General features: G+C 56.5%; 1 protein-coding gene across 2 annotated transcripts; it reads left to right on the forward strand.

The window, feature by feature from the left end:
- The first annotated feature begins 1,944 nt into the window (after positions 1 to 1,944).
- On the forward strand, positions 1,945 to 19,098 carry NPAS1 (neuronal PAS domain protein 1). 2 transcript variants are annotated; one of them, XM_061139682.1, is made up of 11 exons: positions 1,945 to 2,144; positions 2,640 to 2,875; positions 11,024 to 11,097; positions 11,368 to 11,457; positions 13,382 to 13,556; positions 14,964 to 15,079; positions 15,242 to 15,399; positions 16,146 to 16,252; positions 16,678 to 16,825; positions 17,860 to 17,954; positions 18,524 to 19,098. In XM_061139682.1, the coding sequence occupies exons 1-11, from the start codon at positions 2,044 to 2,046 to the stop codon at positions 18,985 to 18,987; spliced, it is 1,764 nt and encodes a 587-aa protein (XP_060995665.1). In that variant the 5' UTR covers positions 1,945 to 2,043; the 3' UTR covers positions 18,988 to 19,098. The 2 variants fall into 2 exon arrangements, with proteins under 2 accessions (XP_060995665.1, XP_060995666.1); XM_061139683.1 differs by lacking the exons at positions 1,945 to 2,144; positions 2,640 to 2,875; positions 11,024 to 11,097; positions 11,368 to 11,457; positions 13,382 to 13,556 and adding an exon at positions 13,625 to 13,994.
- The last annotated feature ends 30 nt before the right edge of the window (positions 19,099 to 19,128 follow it).

A 19,128-nucleotide genomic window follows, 5' to 3' on the forward strand; every position in this document is an offset into this window, starting at 1 on the left:
GGGGTGGGGTGGTTGTTGAGCACAAGGCCCCCTTCTTGTCCGGATGGCCTCCCTGACATTCTTAAGTTCTCTCCTGGAAAAGGGTCTCTAATGCCTGTATTTGAGTCCCTGGAAGGGACATTGACGTCTGGGTCTCTACCCCTACAGGGGACTCCGGTGCAGGATGCCCTCCTTGTCCCGGGGGGGCTGCTAGATGTCGTATTGGGTACTCTTGGAGAAAACAGGGTGATAGTTCCTTCCAGTGGGGTATATAGAGATAGAGCCTGGACTCCCGTGTTCCCCTTTCAGGGTGGGGAAGCTGACTTTGAGATTCTGCTTCTGGTGGGCTAAGAGGGCTCAGATATCTGAGCAGCCCAGGACTCCCTTGCTTGGAACCCCCTACCTGAATATTCATTGGAGGGACTGAGGCTGAGGCTGAAGCTCCAATACTTTGGCCACCTGATTCGAAGAGCCGACTCATTGGAAAAGACCCTGATGCTGGGAAAGATTGAAGGCAGAAGGGGAAGACAGACCAGATGGTTGGATGGCATCATCGACTCAATGGACATGAGTTTGAGCAAACTCCGGGAGATGGTGAAGGACAGGGAGGCCTGGCGTGCTGCGGTCCATGGGGTCGCAAACAGTCGGATGCCACGGAGCGACTGAACAACAACCGCGGAAAAGATCCGAGTGGCCGACGCGGGGCAGGACCGAAGGGCGGAGACTCCGTGGGCGGGGCTCCAGCAGGCCCCGCCCCCGCCCGCCGGCGCTGTCTCCACGCATCCAAGTCTGCGAGGCCTCGGCGGGCGCAGAGAGCCTAGCGCCACAGCCCGCGCGCCCCGCCGAGCCCGACCCGCCCCGGGGTCTATGGGGCCGCTCCTCTGCGCCGCCCGGCCGGCCCCACGCCGCGCCCGGAGCCTGCCCTCGCGGCCAGGTAACGAGGCGGTGGGTCTTGCAGGTAGGGGACGCCAGGGGGCAGGTATGAGAGGACAGGGAACTCCTGAGTCCTGGAGGTGAAGGGGACCGGGACTCCAGTGTCCTGGGGGCTAGGGCATCGGAACGCCTGTCTCCCGGGGCTGAGGGTAGGGGCGCACGGAGGTTGGGTCCTAGAGAAATAGGGGCCTGGGGGATCTGAATGCCAAGGTCTAGGGCATCGGGGGACCTGGCTGGGGAGGCTTGGGGGCGGTGTGGATGTGGGGAACGGGGCTGGACCCTGAATGCCTAGCCCTGGAGGAATGAAGACCTAATTGAACATGTTTCCGGTTCTGGGGAATCTGAATACCAGGACACCTGGGCTCAGAATTCTGGATCCATCCTGAGGGCTACCTCGGGCTGAGGAGCTGGCCGCTGCATCGGGGGTCTTCAGGGAGGAAGTTGTGGTTGCGGAGATTTGGCGGCCCAGACACGTGGCATCACCCCCAGGGGGTGAGGGGTGGTCCGTGGGGAGAGCATCGGGTGGGGTCTCTAGTTTCTGTCCCCTCCGCCCCTATCTCTTTAACCGAGCCCGGGAAATAGGCTCACCGAAGATGCGAAAACCAGACTCCTGGGATGGGCTTGTGGTGGGAGCAGGTCCCCGGGTTAGAGGGCTCTGGGGGCTGGAGCCGGTCTCGCCTGGGCCCCGGCGAGGCGCCCGCCCCCCGCCCGGCTTGGGCATGCTTGGCACGCAGCGCGCGGGCCGGTCGGATCCGTATGCGCGCCGCGTGCGCCTATTGGTATGCGGGAGCCGGCCCGGCGCGGGCGTGAGGCGGGCGCGCTGGCGGGCGGCGCGGGGGAGGCGGCGGCGGGGCACGTCCTCACCCTGAGTGAGCTTCGCCCGGAGTCCGGCACGGTGAGAGCTGCGGGCTGTGTAGCCTGGCCTCCGGGGAGGGGAAACTGAGGCCGCCTCCCGCGGCAGCTCCTCGCCGGGACCCTGCGCCCCACCCCGCGGACCTTGGTTTGCCTACCAGGTGTCCCACGCGCCCCCTCGGGCACTGAGCGCTGCCTCCCGCTCCTTCCTGCTGCAGGAGACGCGGCTCTCGAGTCCCGCAGGCCGCTCTGAGCCCGCCTGAACGGGTCCTCGCGGAGATGGCGACCCCCTACCCCAGCGGTGGAGGGGGAGGTCGAGGCGGCAGCGTCCCTTGGGACTTTCTGCCGGGGTTCGTGGTCAAGGCCCCGCCTGGACCCTGGTGAGCAAAGCCCCGCCCCTCGGGCTGTGGCCCCGCCCCAAGGCGGGATCCGACGAGGATTCACATTCGCCTTCGCCCCGCCCCTCGGACTGTGGCCCCGCCCCTAAGGCGGGGTCCGGGAAGAATTCACACTCACCTTCCGCCCCGCCCTCTCGGGCTAGACTTTCTCACCCGGAGTTGCTCTACCGAGGTTCTGCAACTCACCGCACACTGGGCGTTCGGTTCCCAGCCCCCTTTTTCGGGACTCCTACTCAACATTCTTACCGCTCCCCTCTCCTTCCTCCTTCCCCCGAGCATTTACACCCCCAAGTCCTGCCCCACAGCTGGGCGGAGAAGTCACTCTCAGGCTCTGTCCCGACCTCCAGAGTGTTGAACCCACTTCCAACGTCCCGTTCCCCCCGTTCCCGAGGCCCCAGGAGGCGGAGCTCGCCTCCTCCGCTCCTGATCTCGGAGTCCCCGGGCCCCGCTGACGCTCCCTCCGCGCCGCCCGCCCAGCCTGCAGGCGCAGCGCAAGGAAAAGTCCCGTAACGCTGCGCGCTCGCGGCGCGGAAAGGAGAACCTGGAGTTCTTCGAGCTGGCCAAGCTACTGCCTTTGCCCGGAGCCATCTCCAGCCAGCTGGACAAGGCGTCCATCGTGCGTCTCAGCGTCACCTACCTCCGCCTGCGCCGCTTTGCTGCCCTCGGGGCGCCGCCCTGGGGGCTGAGGTCTTCGGGGCCGCCGGCGGGCCTAGGTGAGTGCGCATGCGCGGGGGCGGGGTCCTGGCGCGCTCCCCCAGGGCAGGGGACCCCGGGTCTGAGCTGCGCTCTAGCTGTGGCCAAGCTCCTCCACCCGAAAGGAAGGGAGTACAAAATTTGGAGTCAGACCTTTTGTGCGTTCTTATCAGACAGCTTCTGCTGTCCACGCCTCAGTTCATTCATCTGTAAAATGGGCTCACCAGGTCAGTTCGGTTCAATCGCTCAGTCGTGTCCAACTCTTTGCGACCCCATGAATCGCAGCACTCCAGGCCTCCCTGTCCATCACCAACTCCCGGAGTTTATTCAAACTCATGTCCATCGAGTCGGTAATGCCATCCAGCCATCTCATCCTCTGTCGTCCCCTTCTCCTCCTGCCCCCAATCCCTCTGGCCAGGTAGTGTCGGTTTAATGAATTCTGGCCTGGCCGTACCAGGGGTCATGCCACTAGAAAGGGCTGTTATTTTTATTAGAGGAAATGATTCATGATTCTCACAAAGGAGACCCGCAGCTCCATGAGCGGGACAGAGAGGACCCAGCCTGGGCCTCCCGTCCGCTAATGAGCAAGAAACACCCCGCACTCAGACCGGAGGGACCCCCAGAGAGAACACAAGGACTCTGGCGTCTGAATTCCCAGTCTGGGATGCGGGAGGAGGACGGGATAACCTGGCAGGTAAGATGGCGAGCTTCAGTAAGACAGAGGTCCGTGTCCTCGCTTGGCCATTCCCCAGCATTGTGCCCCTCGGGGCAGTTGCCTCACCTCTCTGTGCCTCATTTGTGAAATGGAAATCATGATGAAGCCCCTCCCCTCCCCAAGGCTGAGAAGAGAAAAAGGTCTACCAGGTAATAAAGACCTTAAGCACATCTGGTTCAGAGTACACAGCCATTGTGTAGCAATTACTGTTATCAGTGGTGGTTGTTTAGTCCCTCGGTTGCTCAGTCTGACTCTTTGCGACCCCATGGACTGTAGCCCACCAGGCTCCCTCTGTCCATAGAATTCTCCAGGCAAGAATAGTGGAGTGGGTTGCCATTTCCTTCTCCAGGGGATATTCCCGACCCAGAGATCTCCTGCATTGGCAGGCGGATTTTTTTTTTTTAAACCACTGAGCCACCAGGGAAGCCTTTATCAGTGGGTACCTGCAGGTTTATTGAGCGTCTCCTGTGTGCCTGCTACTGTTCTGAGCCCTCTGGACCCAGCTGGAAACAAACTGGATAAAAGTCCCTGCCCTTAAAAAAAAAAAAAAAAAAAAAAATCCCTGCCCTGGACAGGCTGCCATGCTACTCGCCAAGACATGATAACGAAATGCAATCGATAATATGTTAAAATATAGAACATGTAAAACACAGATATATATAGATAGATATCTACTTTCTTTTTTTTTAGATATCTACTTTCATTATTATTCAGACTTCATTACACAGAAGTGTTACGTTATTGTTATTACTTCTATTTTATGTTTTATTGCTTTACTCTTATTACTAGAAGTGTGCGAATCGTGTTCTTCAGAGGTCTCAGGTAACAGGGACAGGACACCCTAAGCAACTGCGGCACCCCCCACCCCAAGATGGATTGTCCTTAGGCTGGGGTTGGAGGGGCTCCAATTCCCCTCCTGCCCTGGTCTCCGGGGGAGGGGGGAGAGAAAATAGCATTGATTAAGTTCGCAATAAATCACCATTTAAATTTAAATAATCCGGCTTCCCAGGCGGTAATTAGGCGAATTGACTGGCGCGGAGAGAATGCGGCATTAGCGCCGCTGATTACTGTCATTACCGCGAACAACATGTGCGCCGGCGGGGGATAAACATCTTGTCTATTGTCCCTAAGCCCCGGGGAGAGAAAGGGAGTGGGGGACAGCCCCGCCGGGGTCCGGACTCCCCCCTCCCCGCTTGCCAGGATGGGTCATTCGAGGGGGCAGACCACCGACCTCAGTAACCCCCTTGCCTTTAGGTGGGACAGCAGAGTGGGGCAGTGTGCCGGGCAGGAACTGCGTAGACTCCCCCCAAAATTAAGAAATGGGGGCATCTGTTCTCCTGGGGTCTTCAGCAAGAGGCCAAGAACCTGCTTCAGCAGTTCAGATGGGGAAACTGAGGCCAGTGACTTAGTTGCCATTCGAGAAAAGCACAATGTAGGCTCTCTAAAGGAGGGGGGACTCCCCCGTTCTCCTCAAAAATACTAGTAATAATATACGCGGCAGACGCTGGGTTGAGCAGTGGATCCAAATTCACTTGCTTAATCTTCTCAGAAATCATCAGAGGGAGGCAGTGTTTTGATCACTATTTTATAGAACTGGAAAACTGAGATCCAGAGAGGTGATGCTCTTTGCCCAAGGTCACACAGCCAACAAGGGACCCAGATGAGATTCAAAACTCAAGTGGTCTGGCTCTGATGCCCACCTTCTCTATCACCATACTTGGCATATGTGTGGGTCTCCAAGGATGGGTTCTGGGTTGCTGGGCTTGGCCTCTCTCTGGCCTCACGCTACCATCTGTAAAATGGGATCACAAATGTTGAAGTCTAGCCCAGGGGCTTTGAGTCTGAAGAGAAGACATCTTTGATCTCCTATCATTCATTCATTGTCATTGATTCAGCTGTGCCAGGCAGTGTTCTAGGGACTGGGGACACCGCGGGGAACAGGACAAAGCTCCTGCCCTGGGAGGTTGGCTACAAACCTGGTCCCCTGCCCTCTACCTCCCTAACGTCCCCTTTCAACCTCTCTAATGACTTCAAGCCCTTGCCCCACATGGGCCACCTTGCTGTTCAGAAAAGCCTGTTCCCACCCCAGGGCCTTTGCACCTGCTATACTTCTACCAGGAACCCCCTCCTTCTCCTAGAATGTGGGCTTTTCAATCAGGCTTTCCCCAACCGCACTATTAAAAACAAAAGGGACTTCCTTAGTGGTCCAGTGGCTGACTGCACTTCCATTACAGGCAGCCCGGGTTCAATCCCTGGTCAGGGAACTAGATCCCACATGCTGCAACAAAAAGTTCACATGCCACAACTAAGACCCAGTGAAGCCAAATAAAAAATAACAACCCCCTGCTCCCAGCATGTCCTGTCTCCCTTTCTTGCCTTATTTCTTTCCATAGTACTTATTGCCATCTGATATATATTTCTTATTTCTCTTGTTTATTTAATTTAAAAAATTTATTAATTTATTTGGCTGGGCCAGGTTTTAGTTGCAGCACGGAGGGTCTTTTTTTTTTTTTTCCCTTAGTTGCAACATGTGGAATCTAGTTCCCTGACCAGGAATCCAACCCAGGCCCCCTGCACCAGGAGCTTGGAATCTTAGTTACTGGGCCACCAGGGAAGTCCCTTCTCTTGTTTATCGTGTTTCTCCCCTACAGCACCTTATTTGCTGAGCCTAGAATAGTGCCTGCCCACAGGGAGGGATCACTAAGTATTTGCTGGGCAACTATGGAACTGGGGGGTGGGCGGGGAGGCTTCCCAGGTGGCGCAGTGGTGAAAAATCCACCTGCCAATACAGGAAACACAAGAGATGACGTGGGTTCAATCCCTGGGTTGGGAAGATCCCCTGGAGGAGAAAATGGCAACCCACTCCAGTGTTCTTGCCTGGGGAATCCCAAGGACAGAGGAAACTGGTGGGCTACAGTCCATGATGTCACAAAGAGTCAGATACAACTCAGTGACAGAGCACTGTTAGAACTAGGTGGTGGGGGGACATCTCAATTCACATGTCAGGCGTGACCCCTCTAAGTGACCTTTGAGCTGAGACTGGGAGGAGGTGAGGGAGCAAGCTCTCAGGAAAGCCGGAAGAAGAGGGTTTCAGGCAGACAGAACAGCAAGTGCAAAGGCCCTGAGGCAGGCGACAATCAGTTTGGTGGGTACAGGCCACAGCGGTGAGGTCAGGGGCTCCAGAGAGGAAGGGAGGAGTAAGTGGAGGGGGAGTGGTCAGCGGGTCAGGGGCCAGCTCCTGCAGGGCCTCTCAGGCCATGGCGAGGACTTTGGCTGCTACTCCGAGTGAGATGGGAGCCACAGAGGTGATGGACGTGAGGGAAGAAGCAGGGAGCCCAGTGAGCAGGCAAGCGAGGTGATCCAGGTTGGACATGAGGCAGCTAGGCCAGGGTAGGGGTGGTGAGATGAGAGGTGGTGGGATCCAGGAGATGCAGTGACAGTCCAGCGTCGGGACTTACCAAACAGGGGTGTGGGTGTGAGGAAAGAGAGGGCCAAGGTGGACAGCAAGGTAACCCCCAGAAGGTGCCTGCAGTGGAATTTATCCATAGAAATGCCTCGAAGAATAACACACACTTGCCTACTGTATGGGCTTCCGCAGTGCCTGCCAGTGCAGGAGACACGGGTTTGATCCCTGGATTGGGAAGATCCCTTGAAGTAGCAAATGGCAACAGACTCCAGTATTCTTTCTGGGAAAATCCCATGGACAGAGGAGCCTGGTGGACTACAGTCCATGAGGTCAAGAAGAGTGGGACACGGCGGAGTGAGCAGCAGCAGCGCCTGGCTCTGCCATCTGCATGCACGAGCCCACCCAGCTCCAGCCCTAGACCCATTTCACAGATGCAGCTGAGGAAAGTACAGGCAGAATTCCCAGGGCTCCAGGCCTCAGGCTTGCTTCCAGGGAGCAAGGCACTCTGATGAAGGCAGGGGGTCTCCCTCTCCCAGACTTCCACAGGTTCCTGAAGTCCCAGCCCTTCATCCCACCAGTCTGGGACAGCAGAGCCCCCAGGGCGGCTGGAGGGTGGGGGGTGGGGGCGGGACCCCTGGGTGAGGCCTTAGCTTCTCCCCTTGGCCCCTCAGCGCCCCCTCTGGTTTGGAGGGAAGATGACAACTGGGGCAGTTTCATTCCAGGGGAGGCTGACTTGATAGGAAACGCAGCAAATGTTTGTTGAAAGAGGGAATGATGGCTGGGGTTTGGACGTGAACAAGGAGCAGATCTGGGAGGGACAGTTGTTGAGGTATTTGTGGGAGAGACCGGGGAAGAAGGAGGAAGCGGGGAGTCGGTGGACTTGGGGCAGGGGAGGGCTAGGAGTCCTAAGATCCCTCAAAGACCCCTCAGTCAGGGATGGGGAGAGACCCAGGGGACAGGATAGGGGAAGAGCGAGTGGCTGAGCCCTCCCCGCTACACGCACCCCCATCCCGACGTGCCCATTAACGCTGTTAATTGCAGCCGTTCAGTCTGACCTGGGCTGATCCTGTGAGAGGGAAAATGAAGGAATTAGCAAAAATGACAGGGGAAAATTGCGACAATTAGCAGCCGGCATTGTTCCCGCCTGTCACCCGGCTGGTTCCTGCTGCATCTCGGGGGAGGGGTCCCCATCACCACCACCACCCCCCTCAGTTATTGTCCCTGGAACTCCAGGTTGGGGGGGTGGGAAAAGGGTGTGAACAGCCGTGAGGATATGGGGGGTCGCTCCTGGAGGGAGGAGGCGTGGCCAAGCTGGGGTGGAGCTTGGGGGCTGCGTCCTGATTGTGGGGGGGAGGCGGGCGGCGTTCCGCCGCCTGGTGTTTTGATAGTCTGGAAATCACAATAGTAATCAGGCTATTAATACTGATCCCAGGTTCTGTTTTGGGAGCACCTGCTGCGTGCCCGCCCCTGGTAGGCCCTCTCTGTTCCCTAGGCGGGATGAATGCTCAACATCCCCTAACGGATCAGCCAGTCCTCTTAGCAAACCCATTTGACAGAGGAAGAAACTGAGGCACAGAGAAGTGAAGCACTGGCCCCAGGGCACACAGCCAGGGAGGGACAGTGACAGACACCAGACCTGGACCCTCAGGCCGGCAGGAGCCGGGTGCTTGGTGACCCTCGAGGTCACTGACTCCCCAGTCTGAGCACAGACCGCGTGGGGAGTCGTTCTCTGCAACGCCCAGCGTGGATGTCTGGACCCCTCTGCTCTTGACTGTGGAGGGGATGGACGGCCTGTGTCTCTGCCTCCGTCTCCTTCACTATCTGTCTCTTCCTGCCACTTTCCCTGTATCTCTCTTCGTGCATTTCTTTCCCTCCATCCCTCCATCTCTTTATTTATTTATTTTTTTAAAATGTTCTGTGCTGGTGGTGGCCTGCAGGATCCTAGCTCCCCAACCAAGGATCGAACCCGTGCTGTCTGCATTGAGCATGGGAAGTCTTATCCACCGGACCTCGGGGGAAGTCCCTGTCCTTCTATCATCATGTCTCTCTGTCTTTGTCTATCTGTATCTCAATTTCTGTGTCTATATATCGCTCTATCTCTCTTTTTAAAAATTGTATTGGGCTAAAATGTATGTAACATGACATTCACCATTTTACAGTGTGCAGCCAGCGCGTCTATCTGTTCATGTTCATCACCCTCCAAAAGCCCTGTGTGGGTCACAGTCTCTCCCAGCTTCTCCTGCCCCTCCCTGGCGACCACTAATCTGCTTCTTGTCCCTGGATTTGCCTGTTCTGGGTGTTTCATGTAAATGGAATCCTACACTATGTAGCCTCATGTGTTCGGTTGCTTTCACTTAGCATAATGGTTCTCAGAGTTCCTTTATGTCACAGCGTGTATCTGTACTCCATTTGTTTTTATGGCCGAATGACATTCCACTGTATGAATTTAGCACATTTTACTTATTCATTCAGCAGTTAGTAGACATTTGCGGTTTCCACATTTTCGCTATTAGGAATAATGCTGCTATGAACATTCACGTCCAAGTATTTGTTAAAGCACCTGTTTTCTGTTCTTTGGGATATATACCTGGGAGTGGAATCGCTGGGTTATATGGTCATTCTTTGGGGAAGGAAAGGGCAACCCACTCCAGTACTCTTTCCTGGGAAATCCCATGGACAGAGGAGCCTGGAGGGCTACAGTCCAGGGTCGCAAAAGACTGACACGACTGAGCATCTAAACAACAAATAGTAATTCTATATTTAACTTATTGAGGAATCGACAAACTATTTTTGCAGACTGGCTGTATCGTTTCCCATTCCCACCAGCAACACACAGGGCTTCTGATTTCTCCACATCCTCACCAACACTTCTTTTCTTTTTCTTTTTTTAAATTCTAGCCATCCTAGTGGGTGTGAAATAATCTCTCATTGTGGTTTTCATTTGCATTTTGCTAATGACTAATGATGTTGAACATCTTTTCATGTACTTATCGGCCGTTTGTGTGTCTTCTTTGGATGACTGTCTGTTCAAACCCTTTGCCCGACTTTGATTTTGTTTTTGGCTGTGCTGTGCAGCTTGCAGGATCTTAGTTCCCTGACCAGACATCAAACCCGGACCCTCAGCAGTGAAAGCGCTGAGTCCAAACCACTGGACTATCAGGGAATTCCTCTTTGGCCCATTTTTTAAAATTTAGTATTTTTATTAAAGGATAATTGCTTTACAGAATTTTGCTGTTTTCTGTCAAACCTCAGCATGAATCAGCCACAGGTGTACATATACCCCCTCCCTTTTGACCCTCCCTCCCATCTCCCTCCCCATCCCACCCCTCTAGGTTGATCCAGAGCCCCTGTTTGAGTTTCCTGATTTGGCCCATTTTTTAAACTGGACTCCTCATCCTTTTGTTGTTGAGTTGTAATGTCCTTATCTCTTTCTCTATTCCTTTGTATCTCTGTCCATCTATTTGTATCTTTGTCTCTCAGTGTCTCTCTGTGTCCCTATCTCTCTGTCTCTTTCTTTTTTTCTGGCTCCTTTCTGCCTCTTTCTCATCCTTCAGGTCTGAGCCCAGAGGCCCCTCCTTCAACAGGCCCTACCCCATTTTTCTTTATTTCATGCCACCTATTCGATTCTCCCTAGCAATGGCCACAGATGGTAGTTCTGTATTTGTCAGTTTCTGGCTCGTTTATATCTGCCCTGACTTGGGTACCCTGTGAGGGCAGGGGTGGGTGTCCTGGTCCTCACCCACTCTGTCTCTAGCACTGCCCAGTGAAGGCCAGATGCCCAGGGCGTTTGCTGGAGGACTGAATGGGCGAATGAATAAATGAATCCCTTTCTCTATCTCCTGGTGTCTGTCTGTCTCTGCGTGTCTGTCTGCCCCTCCTCACACCCTGGGTCTCTCCCTGACAAGGCCCCCCAGTGCCTCAAGACTAGGGACAAGATAGGGCGATATGTAGCCTGCTTCCCTGGGGGGGGAGGGGGGGGGGCGGGTCTTCCCAGAGGTCAGAGGTCAAACCAGCAGGCTCTGGCCTTACTCCTCACTCTGCCCCCAGCCCCAGGCCGCAGGGGTCCCGTGGCGCTGGTCTCCGAGGTCTTTGAGCAGCACCTGGGTGGACACATTCTGCAGGTGAGGCCCCTTCCGCGACTGCTGCTCCTTGCTGCCACCTGGTGGCTGACTTGGGAGAAAGGCACTCTTCTCTCCAGCCTCAGCCTGGGGGGAGCCCCAGAACTGGGAGGCAGGCTGCTGGGGCTCCCTTTTCTTCCTCCTCCTCCCCAGGGCCACTGAAGCCCTTTACCCCGGATTAACCCATCACAAGCAGAGATCCAGATTTCAGAACCTCTTACAGATGCCGTGTCCTCCTCCCCCCATGCCCCCCACCCTCTCTCCCCACTCTAGTCCCTGGATGGCTTCGTGTTTGCCTTGAACCAGGACGGGAAGTTTCTCTACATCTCAGAGACCGTCTCCATTTACCTGGGTCTCTCACAGGTAAGGGGCCCGCAACAGGCCGCCTGGCCCAGCTCAGCTGCTGTCTCCCTTGCCCGCCCTCCTCTCTCCTGGCCTCACCAAACCAACATTGAAGAAAAAAAAAAAAAAAAAAAGGATGGGCTCTTTGGGTCCCAAAGTGTGTTTTTTGGGACCCAACATGACACCAAACGCAGAGGAGGGTTTTTAAAGTAATAGGTCGATTTGAAGAAAGCAAGTCAGCAGAAAGGTAAGTTTGCCTGTGAGTGGTCACCAAATGTACTGATATTTACCAAAAAGTGTTTCTTCTTAGCACTTTTAACAAATAACTGTACTTATTTATTTATTTTTGGCCGTGCTGGGTCTTCACGTCTGGCTTTCCCCTAGTTGTGGAGAGCGGGGCTTACTCCCTAGTCGCGCTGCACGGGCTCCCCTCGTTGTGGAGCAGAGGGTCTAGGGCGTGTGGGGCTCAGTAGTTGTGATCCTCAGGCTGTAGAACCTGAGGTTAGTAGTTGCGGTGAAGCTGCGGTGAATAGCACAGGTTGTGGCGCACAGGCTTAGCTGCTTTGCGGCATGTGGGATCTTCCTGGACCGGGGATCGAACCCGAGCCTCTGGCATTGGCAGGCAGATTCTTTACCACTGAGCCACGAGGGAAGGCCTATTCTTAACACTTGGAAAGGATTCCAACCATTCGTATTCGGAGGACTCGGGTTTTGCCAGCTTGGAGGATTTGGGGGGGCATTTTAGTTGACTGGTTTGCATTTTGCCTTGATTTCAGCCCACTATTTCTGCTCCTGAAGTTGGTGTCTGAGAGGGCAAGCAGGGCAAAGAGAAGCCCAAAGCCCCCATCCCTGGAGTCCTGGCTCCTTGCAGCATCTTAGGTCTTGCTGATCCAATCAATGCAAATTGCCACCAACTTTTAGCGTTTTTACAGCGATTTTGACAAATGGCCAATTTAGAAAATTCAGTGCATTGGTTTTTGGCTTTTGTGAGCAGCTCTTGGGTGAGTTGTTGGAGGGAGGTTCATGGAAGAGGAAGACCTTGAAGGGGGAATATGGACAAGAGGAAGGGAAGGATAAGTGGAGGGAAGGCTGGAAGCTTGTGTGTGTGTGTGTGTGGAGGGGGGGGTTAATGAGAATAGAGGGAAGCATGTGACCCCCAAACCCAGGGGCAGTGGGAGCATGGTAGGTTTGCAAGCAGAGGAGGGCCATGGTCCAAGGAGTACCTTATGGAGGGGTACGTGTGTGAGGACTGAAGGAAAGAAAACCAGTGAGGACTCTGGGGCAGGAACACACGGGAGAAGATGGCTGCCGGCTCTGGGACCGTGTGGAGATGAGGGGACCGCTGCGAGAAATTTGAGGGTTGAACTGAATGTAAAAATCTAATTAAAAGGTTCTAATACTTTAAAGAATTTGAAAGCCATTCCACTGCTTGTGTCCTGATTTCCATTTGTGCTGGGACATCCTGTGAGTCATTTCAGGGTGCAGTTGTTTGCTGTATGGGGGTGAGAGTGAGTAAGCAGGAACTGAGTAAACAGAGGCTATGACACCCCTGTTCCAACCCCTCCCCCCCCAGCTTCTTTTATTTGATTTGATTTTAATTTATTTGGTTGCACTGGGTCTTAGTTGTGGCACATGGGATCTAGTTCCCTGACCAGGGTCCCCTGTCGTGGGAGCGCAGTCTTAGCTACTAGACAACTGGGGAAGTCCCCTCCCCCCAGCTTCTTCATACCGGAGGTAGGGGCAGAAAATGCTTAATAATCTCTGGGTTTGAAGTGAGAGGGCACGGGAAGAGCCTAAGTTTATATTCTCCTTTTTAAAAAGTTTAAGTAATTTTTATTTTTCCAATGAAAACACAAGACTGGTATGAAACACACCTGCTTGTAAGGTGGGCGAGTGACGGCGCTCACCTCACCGGTCTCCTGCACCCCCACTCCTTCGCCCACAGGTGGAGCTGACGGGCAGCAGCGTCTTCGACTACATCCACCCAGGGGACCACTCCGAGGTGCTGGAGCAACTGGGGCTGCGGGCCCCAACCCCCGGGCCCCCCACCCCGCCTTCCATCCCCTCCTCTTCCTCCTCCTCCTCATCTTCCTCTTCGCTTGCGGATACGCCTGAAATCGGTAATTCCCAGGCCCCCCCCACCAAAAAAAAAGAGGCCTGAGGGACACTGGGTCCAATGTCTCCAAATATGTATTCTTTAAACAAAAACACTCTTGTTAAGAGTTGTGCAAAGCAAGTTTTTGTAAAATGAGTCAGAGTCTAAATTGAGACAGTGAGACATGGCTCCCTAAAATTGCCTAAGCTCCCTAAGAATGCCTGAATACCCAGGATTGGAGCTTTAGAAAGACCCCCTCCTGGAGGTGGGTGCCTGTGGGTTATTATTATTTACCAGGCGTGCTTATTGGGCATTTACACGTGCCCTGCCTTTAAGTACGTAATTTTATTAAATCCCAACCACAAACTCATGAAGCAGAAACTGTGACGATCTCCATGTTTCAGAGGAGGAACCTGGGACTTCGCACAGAAAGGTTGAGTTAAGTGTCCCAGGTCACACAGCTGTAAGTGGTTGAGCTGGACTCTGGCCCAGGTTTGGCTGACTGCAGGGTCTGTGCTTCTAACCCTTCTCTCCAGTGGAAAATTCCACTCCGTGTTGGGGAGGGAGAGTGTTGGAGACTACCCTGCAAGTTCCTTTTAGCTCTGAGATATTGGGGGACTGAGGTTGTCTTTCTCAAAATTAAGCTTTTTTATATGGGACTTGTTTTATAGGAAAATCGCGTGAGCTATCAGCAGTGTTTGCAAGCTTGGGAGATGTCTGTGACACGTGTGGGATTGTTGGCAAGCGTGATTATATTTACACCTCAGTTTGAGGCCCAGACAGGGTTATCTGGGTGTGAGCCTATTTATAAGACTGCTTCACAGGGTTTATAGGATAATCTGTATTTGTGAGGCTTATTTGTTCCGATAGCTGGAGCCCCCACTCTGTGCTCAGCCCTGTGTTGGGTAGGGCTGGTGACACAGCGGTGGCTAGAGCCCCAGTCCCACCCTCCAGAGGCTCACAGTCCAGTGGAGGAGACTGGACGGTCCCCAGGCAGTGATGACCCAGAGTGGGCAGGGCTGGGGTAGGAGAGACCCCAGAGGGGCAGCTGACCCAGCCTGGGGGTCAGGGAGGACTTCCTGGAGGCAGAGATGTCTGAACTGGGACCTGGAGGTTGTGGCTGGAGATGATGTCATTGGAAGGCAGTGCTTGCCAGTCTCAGGCCATGGCGAGGAGCTGGGCTTTCTCCCAAGGGTACTAGGGAGCCACGGCAGGTTCAGAGCATAGGTATAGGGTCAGATCTGAGCTTTAGAAAGAGGGGGCTGGCTGCCGGTGAGAAGGAGGGGAGCTTAGTATACGGTGTCAGCGGGCTGGTAGGACCATCAGGTGTGTCAGAGTGATTGTGGTCATGACCCTCTGTCTGCAGAGGGCGGGGGTGGCCTGTGAGTGTACGCTTCAGGACCCCATAACCTTCCATTATGCTCCGCCCCAGAGGCCAGCCCCACAGAGGTGTCTCCATCCTCCCGGGTCCAGGAGCGCTCCTTCTTCATCCGCATGAAATCCACCCTCACCAAGAGGGGTCTGCATGTCAAGGCCTCGGGGTACAAGGTGGGTGTGAGCTCTGGCGTGCCCAGCGTCTGTCCCCCGCGTCCCCTCCCCGGCCCTGTGTTCCTGCCAGCTATTTCCCGGGGGCCCCAGGATCTGGGGACGACGGTCAGAGCCAGGCCCTGTGGCCCCAAGGGCCCCGCCTTGACCCCGCCTCCGACGCAGGTCATCCACGTGACCGGCCGCCTTCGGGCCCGCGCCCTGGGCCTCGTGGCCCTTGGCCACACGTTGCCGCCGGCTCCGCTAGCTGAGCTGCCGCTGCACGGACACATGATCGTCTTCCGACTCAGCCTGGGTCTCACCATCCTTGCTTGTGAGAGCAGGTACCGGGGTTGGGGTCAGAGGTGGGCCGATGGGGGCGCACGGGAGAGGGAGGCGGGCGGGGGGTCAGAGAGGCCAGGAGTCAGGAGGCTGCGGCCCTGGGGAGACTCGGGAGTCGAGAAAGCGGCGGAGGGCGGCCTAGAAGAGGAGTGAAGGCGGGGCCTGCGGGGACGGGGCGGGCCTACGGGGAAGAGGCGGGGCCTGCAGGGTGGAGGTGGGGCCTGCGGGGTGGAGGTGGGGCCTACGGGGACGAAGCGGGGCCTTGGGGCGGGGCTTGTGGGTTGGAGGCGGGGCCACGTCCGTTCCCTAGAGGCCAGGTCCTCCCTTCGCGGCTCCCTTCTGCAGAGCTCAGCTGTTCTTGATCCTATTTCTTTCTGCCTCACTGGTCTCTCATCTCTTATCCACTTTGTTTCCCGCACCAGGCAATGGGGGGGGGGGGGGGGGGTGGGGGTGGAAATTATCAATAAATAGCGAAATCGTCTCCACAATTCAGGGGCCTTCTGAGTGCCCGGGGCCACCCCACACCCAGGAACGCCATCTGCTCGGATGCCCATAGCCGCCCTAAAAGGGGACATTATTATTTTAAATATTTTCCCGCCCGTTTTAAGGGGGAAAAACTGAAGCCCGGAGCACTCCAGAGCCAGGGTTTGGGCGCTGAGTGACTCCGGAACCAACCCCGCCCCCTTCTCCCCCTGCCATGGTCGCGGACCCCTTCTCCCCCCCCCTCTCCGCTGGCCCCTGCTCTCAGGGTCAGCGACCACATGGACCTGGGGCCCTCGGAGCTGGTGGGCCGCAGCTGCTACCAGTTTGTCCATGGACAGGATGCGACCAGGATCCGCCAAAGCCACCTGGACCGTGAGAACCCCTCACCCTAGATCTGAGCACCCCACTGCCCTGCTCCCTGGAAGTCCTTTGAGGCTGACCATGGTCTCTCCTGTTGCCAGCTCATCACAGGATGAGCAGCAAGGGAGGCGTCCCTGAGCAAAGTCTCAGCAATTGGGCAGGGGATGGGATTTACGGGGACTGGGGTCTCTCTGACCCAGCCTTCAAACTCCAGGGGCCTTGCTGCCAGGTTCCCTCTCAGTCTTTCTGACTTGGGTTCTCTCTGTCTCTCTCTGCCCTGCCTTTCTCTTCTCCCCACCATCTCACCCTTCCTGTTTCCCTGTCACCCGCCCCCTCTCGGCCCCTGTCTCCCTGTCCACCTGTCTCTCTCTCTCTCTCTGTCCATCCCACCCCATCCCATCCCTTCCGGTCTCTCCTGGTCCCTGGGCTGGGCCCAGTGCTGGACAAGGGCCAGGTGATGACCGGTTACTACCGTTGGCTGCAGCGCGCCGGGGGCTTTGTGTGGCTGCAGTCCGTGGCCACTGTGGCTGTGAGTGGGAAGAGCCCTGGAGAGCGCCATGTGCTCTGGGTCAGCTATGTGCTCAGGTGAGGGTTGCCCACCCCCCTCCTTTCCATGAGGAGCTCAAAACTCCTTCCAGAAGAATCTGCCAGCTCTTCCCACCTTTGGGTGGTAGCTCTCAGGGAGGGTTGCTAGACAAGTCTAGGGGGGTGAGGCGGTAAAAACATGAAGGGGAATGGAGTCCAGTGAGAGTGAAGGCCTGGAGGAAAAAGACCTTGCTTGCAGAAGGCAGAGAGGAAATGATGGTCTCTTCTAGGGAGAAACACAGATGCAAAGTAGCCTCAGGCCTAGGTGGATTCTGGGGTACTGGAGGGCCATGGCAGGCAATTACAAGAGGGCCAGAGCAACTGATGGAAAGAAACTAGAGGTGGGGAGGACATTCCAGGCTGAGCACAGACAAGGCTCAGAGGCCCAGTTGACCCAGCTGAAGAACCAAAGGGAGCAAGCACTCTGGGCTGGAGTAGAGTCCCCAGGAACGAAGCTGAAGATGGTGGTGGGGCACTGGGGAGCCACAAGAGGGTTTAGAGCTGGAGGCAGTCACAGTCAAATCGGCTTCGTGCAAGGACCCTCTGGCTGCCATGAAGAGGAGGTCTGTCTGTGGGACAAGACGGGCTGGGAGCCTCGGGAGTTGCCAGGCAGCGCGGGTGGAGGAGTCAGGAAGGCAGGGGGCGACCACCGGGCCATCTCTGGCTTTGCGGGGTCTGGGCCTGGGTCTCTGGGAGGAGCAGCAGGTTTGGAAGGAAGATGCTGAGGTCAGATGAGCATGCGGTGCCCAAGGGGACACTTAGGGTGACATCCAGGCATCCATGGGCTGCAGAGGTTTGGCTTCAGGAGACAGGGCCAAGCTGGTCTAGAAGCCAACTTGAAGTCTGGGGTCCAATGATGAGGCCTAGGTGCCTCGGGTGGGATGGGGTCCCCAGTCACTGCAGTGGGGGGAGGTGCCTGCACTCAGAGGGGGAGGGGAGGTCTCCACTCACAAGACTGGTGGGCAGGAGGAAGGCTCCCTTCCCGAGGCTGGGTGGCCTGGGCCCCTAGCTCCCAATTTCATGTCTTGTCCCAGCCAAGCCGAGGGGGAGCGGACACCTCTGGATGCCTTCCAGCTTCCGGCCAGTGTGGCCCGTGAGGACGCGTCCAGCCCGGAGCCAGAGCCCACAGGTGAGCTCTCCTCCAGCCCCTGGGAGGCTCTGAGCGGCCTCTGGGACCCGTGCGGGGTGTGGAGGCTATTTACAGTAAAAGTACAGTTCAAATTCCAGGAGTTCCCTGGATGTCCGCGGGTTAGGACTCTGGGCTCTCACTGCCACGAACTAGGTTTAATACCCGCTTGGTGAACTAAGACCCCACAGGCCATGTGGTGTGGCACAAAATAATCATAAATAGATTCAATTCCATTTCCTTAGTCATCCTCCCCACATTTGAAGAGCTCAGCAGGAAGTCCCGTTGGACAGCCTGGGTCCAGACCTCTGACCTCTGGGGCCCTGTCACACTTTGTGGTGGGGGCCAGCCCGCCCCACTGTATGGTGTTTAGCAGCATCCCTGACATCCACCCCCTCGGATCCAGGCGCATCCTCCTCCCCAAAATGCCTCCAGACTTTGCCAACTGTCCCTGAAGGGGAGACAGCGGAGGCCCATGGGTCTGGTCCACGGAGCATGGCCTGTTCTACAGACGGGAAGGCTGAGGGCTGGGGATGCATAAGATGGCGCCCTTCAGAATCTTCCTCTTGCAGAGCCAGAGCCTCCAGTGGAAGCAAAGCAGCCCACCCCTCCGGAGGAGGACGAGGCCCCCCAGCCCCGGGGCAAACCCATCAAAGTGGAGCCCGTCCCCGGGGAGACGGAAGACCTGGAGGAGAGTGAGGACGAGGAGCCGTCGGGCCACTTGGCCCCAACGAGGCCTGAGTTCACGTCCGTCATCCGGGCGGGGGCCCTGAAGCAGGACTTGGTGGGGCCCTGGGGCCTGGCGCCTCCTGGGGACCCCCCGCCTTCCCTCCTGCACACTGGCTTCCTGCCCCCAGTCATGCGGGGCCTGTGCGCGCCGGGCACCATCCGCTACGGCCCTGCCGAGCTGGGCCTGGTGTACCCACACCTGCAGAGGCTGGGCCCGGGCCCTGCCCTCCCGGAGGCCTTCTACCCCGCCCTGGGCCTGCCCTACCCCGGGGCCCTGGGCACCAGGGTGCAGCGGAAGGGGGACTGAGGACTGGGACAGCCCTCCACGTGGCCGGACTTGGAGGACGGGTGGGGACCCCAAGGGGATGGGGGCAGGGCTCTCAGCCCCCATGAATTAAACGCCTGCTCTCACTCTGTGGCCATGGAGCTCCTCTTCTCTCCTTCCTCC

The sequence above is a fragment of the Dama dama genome, chromosome 4 (genome assembly GCF_033118175.1).
Source record: "Dama dama isolate Ldn47 chromosome 4, ASM3311817v1, whole genome shotgun sequence".
NCBI lineage: Eukaryota > Metazoa > Chordata > Mammalia > Artiodactyla > Cervidae > Dama > Dama dama.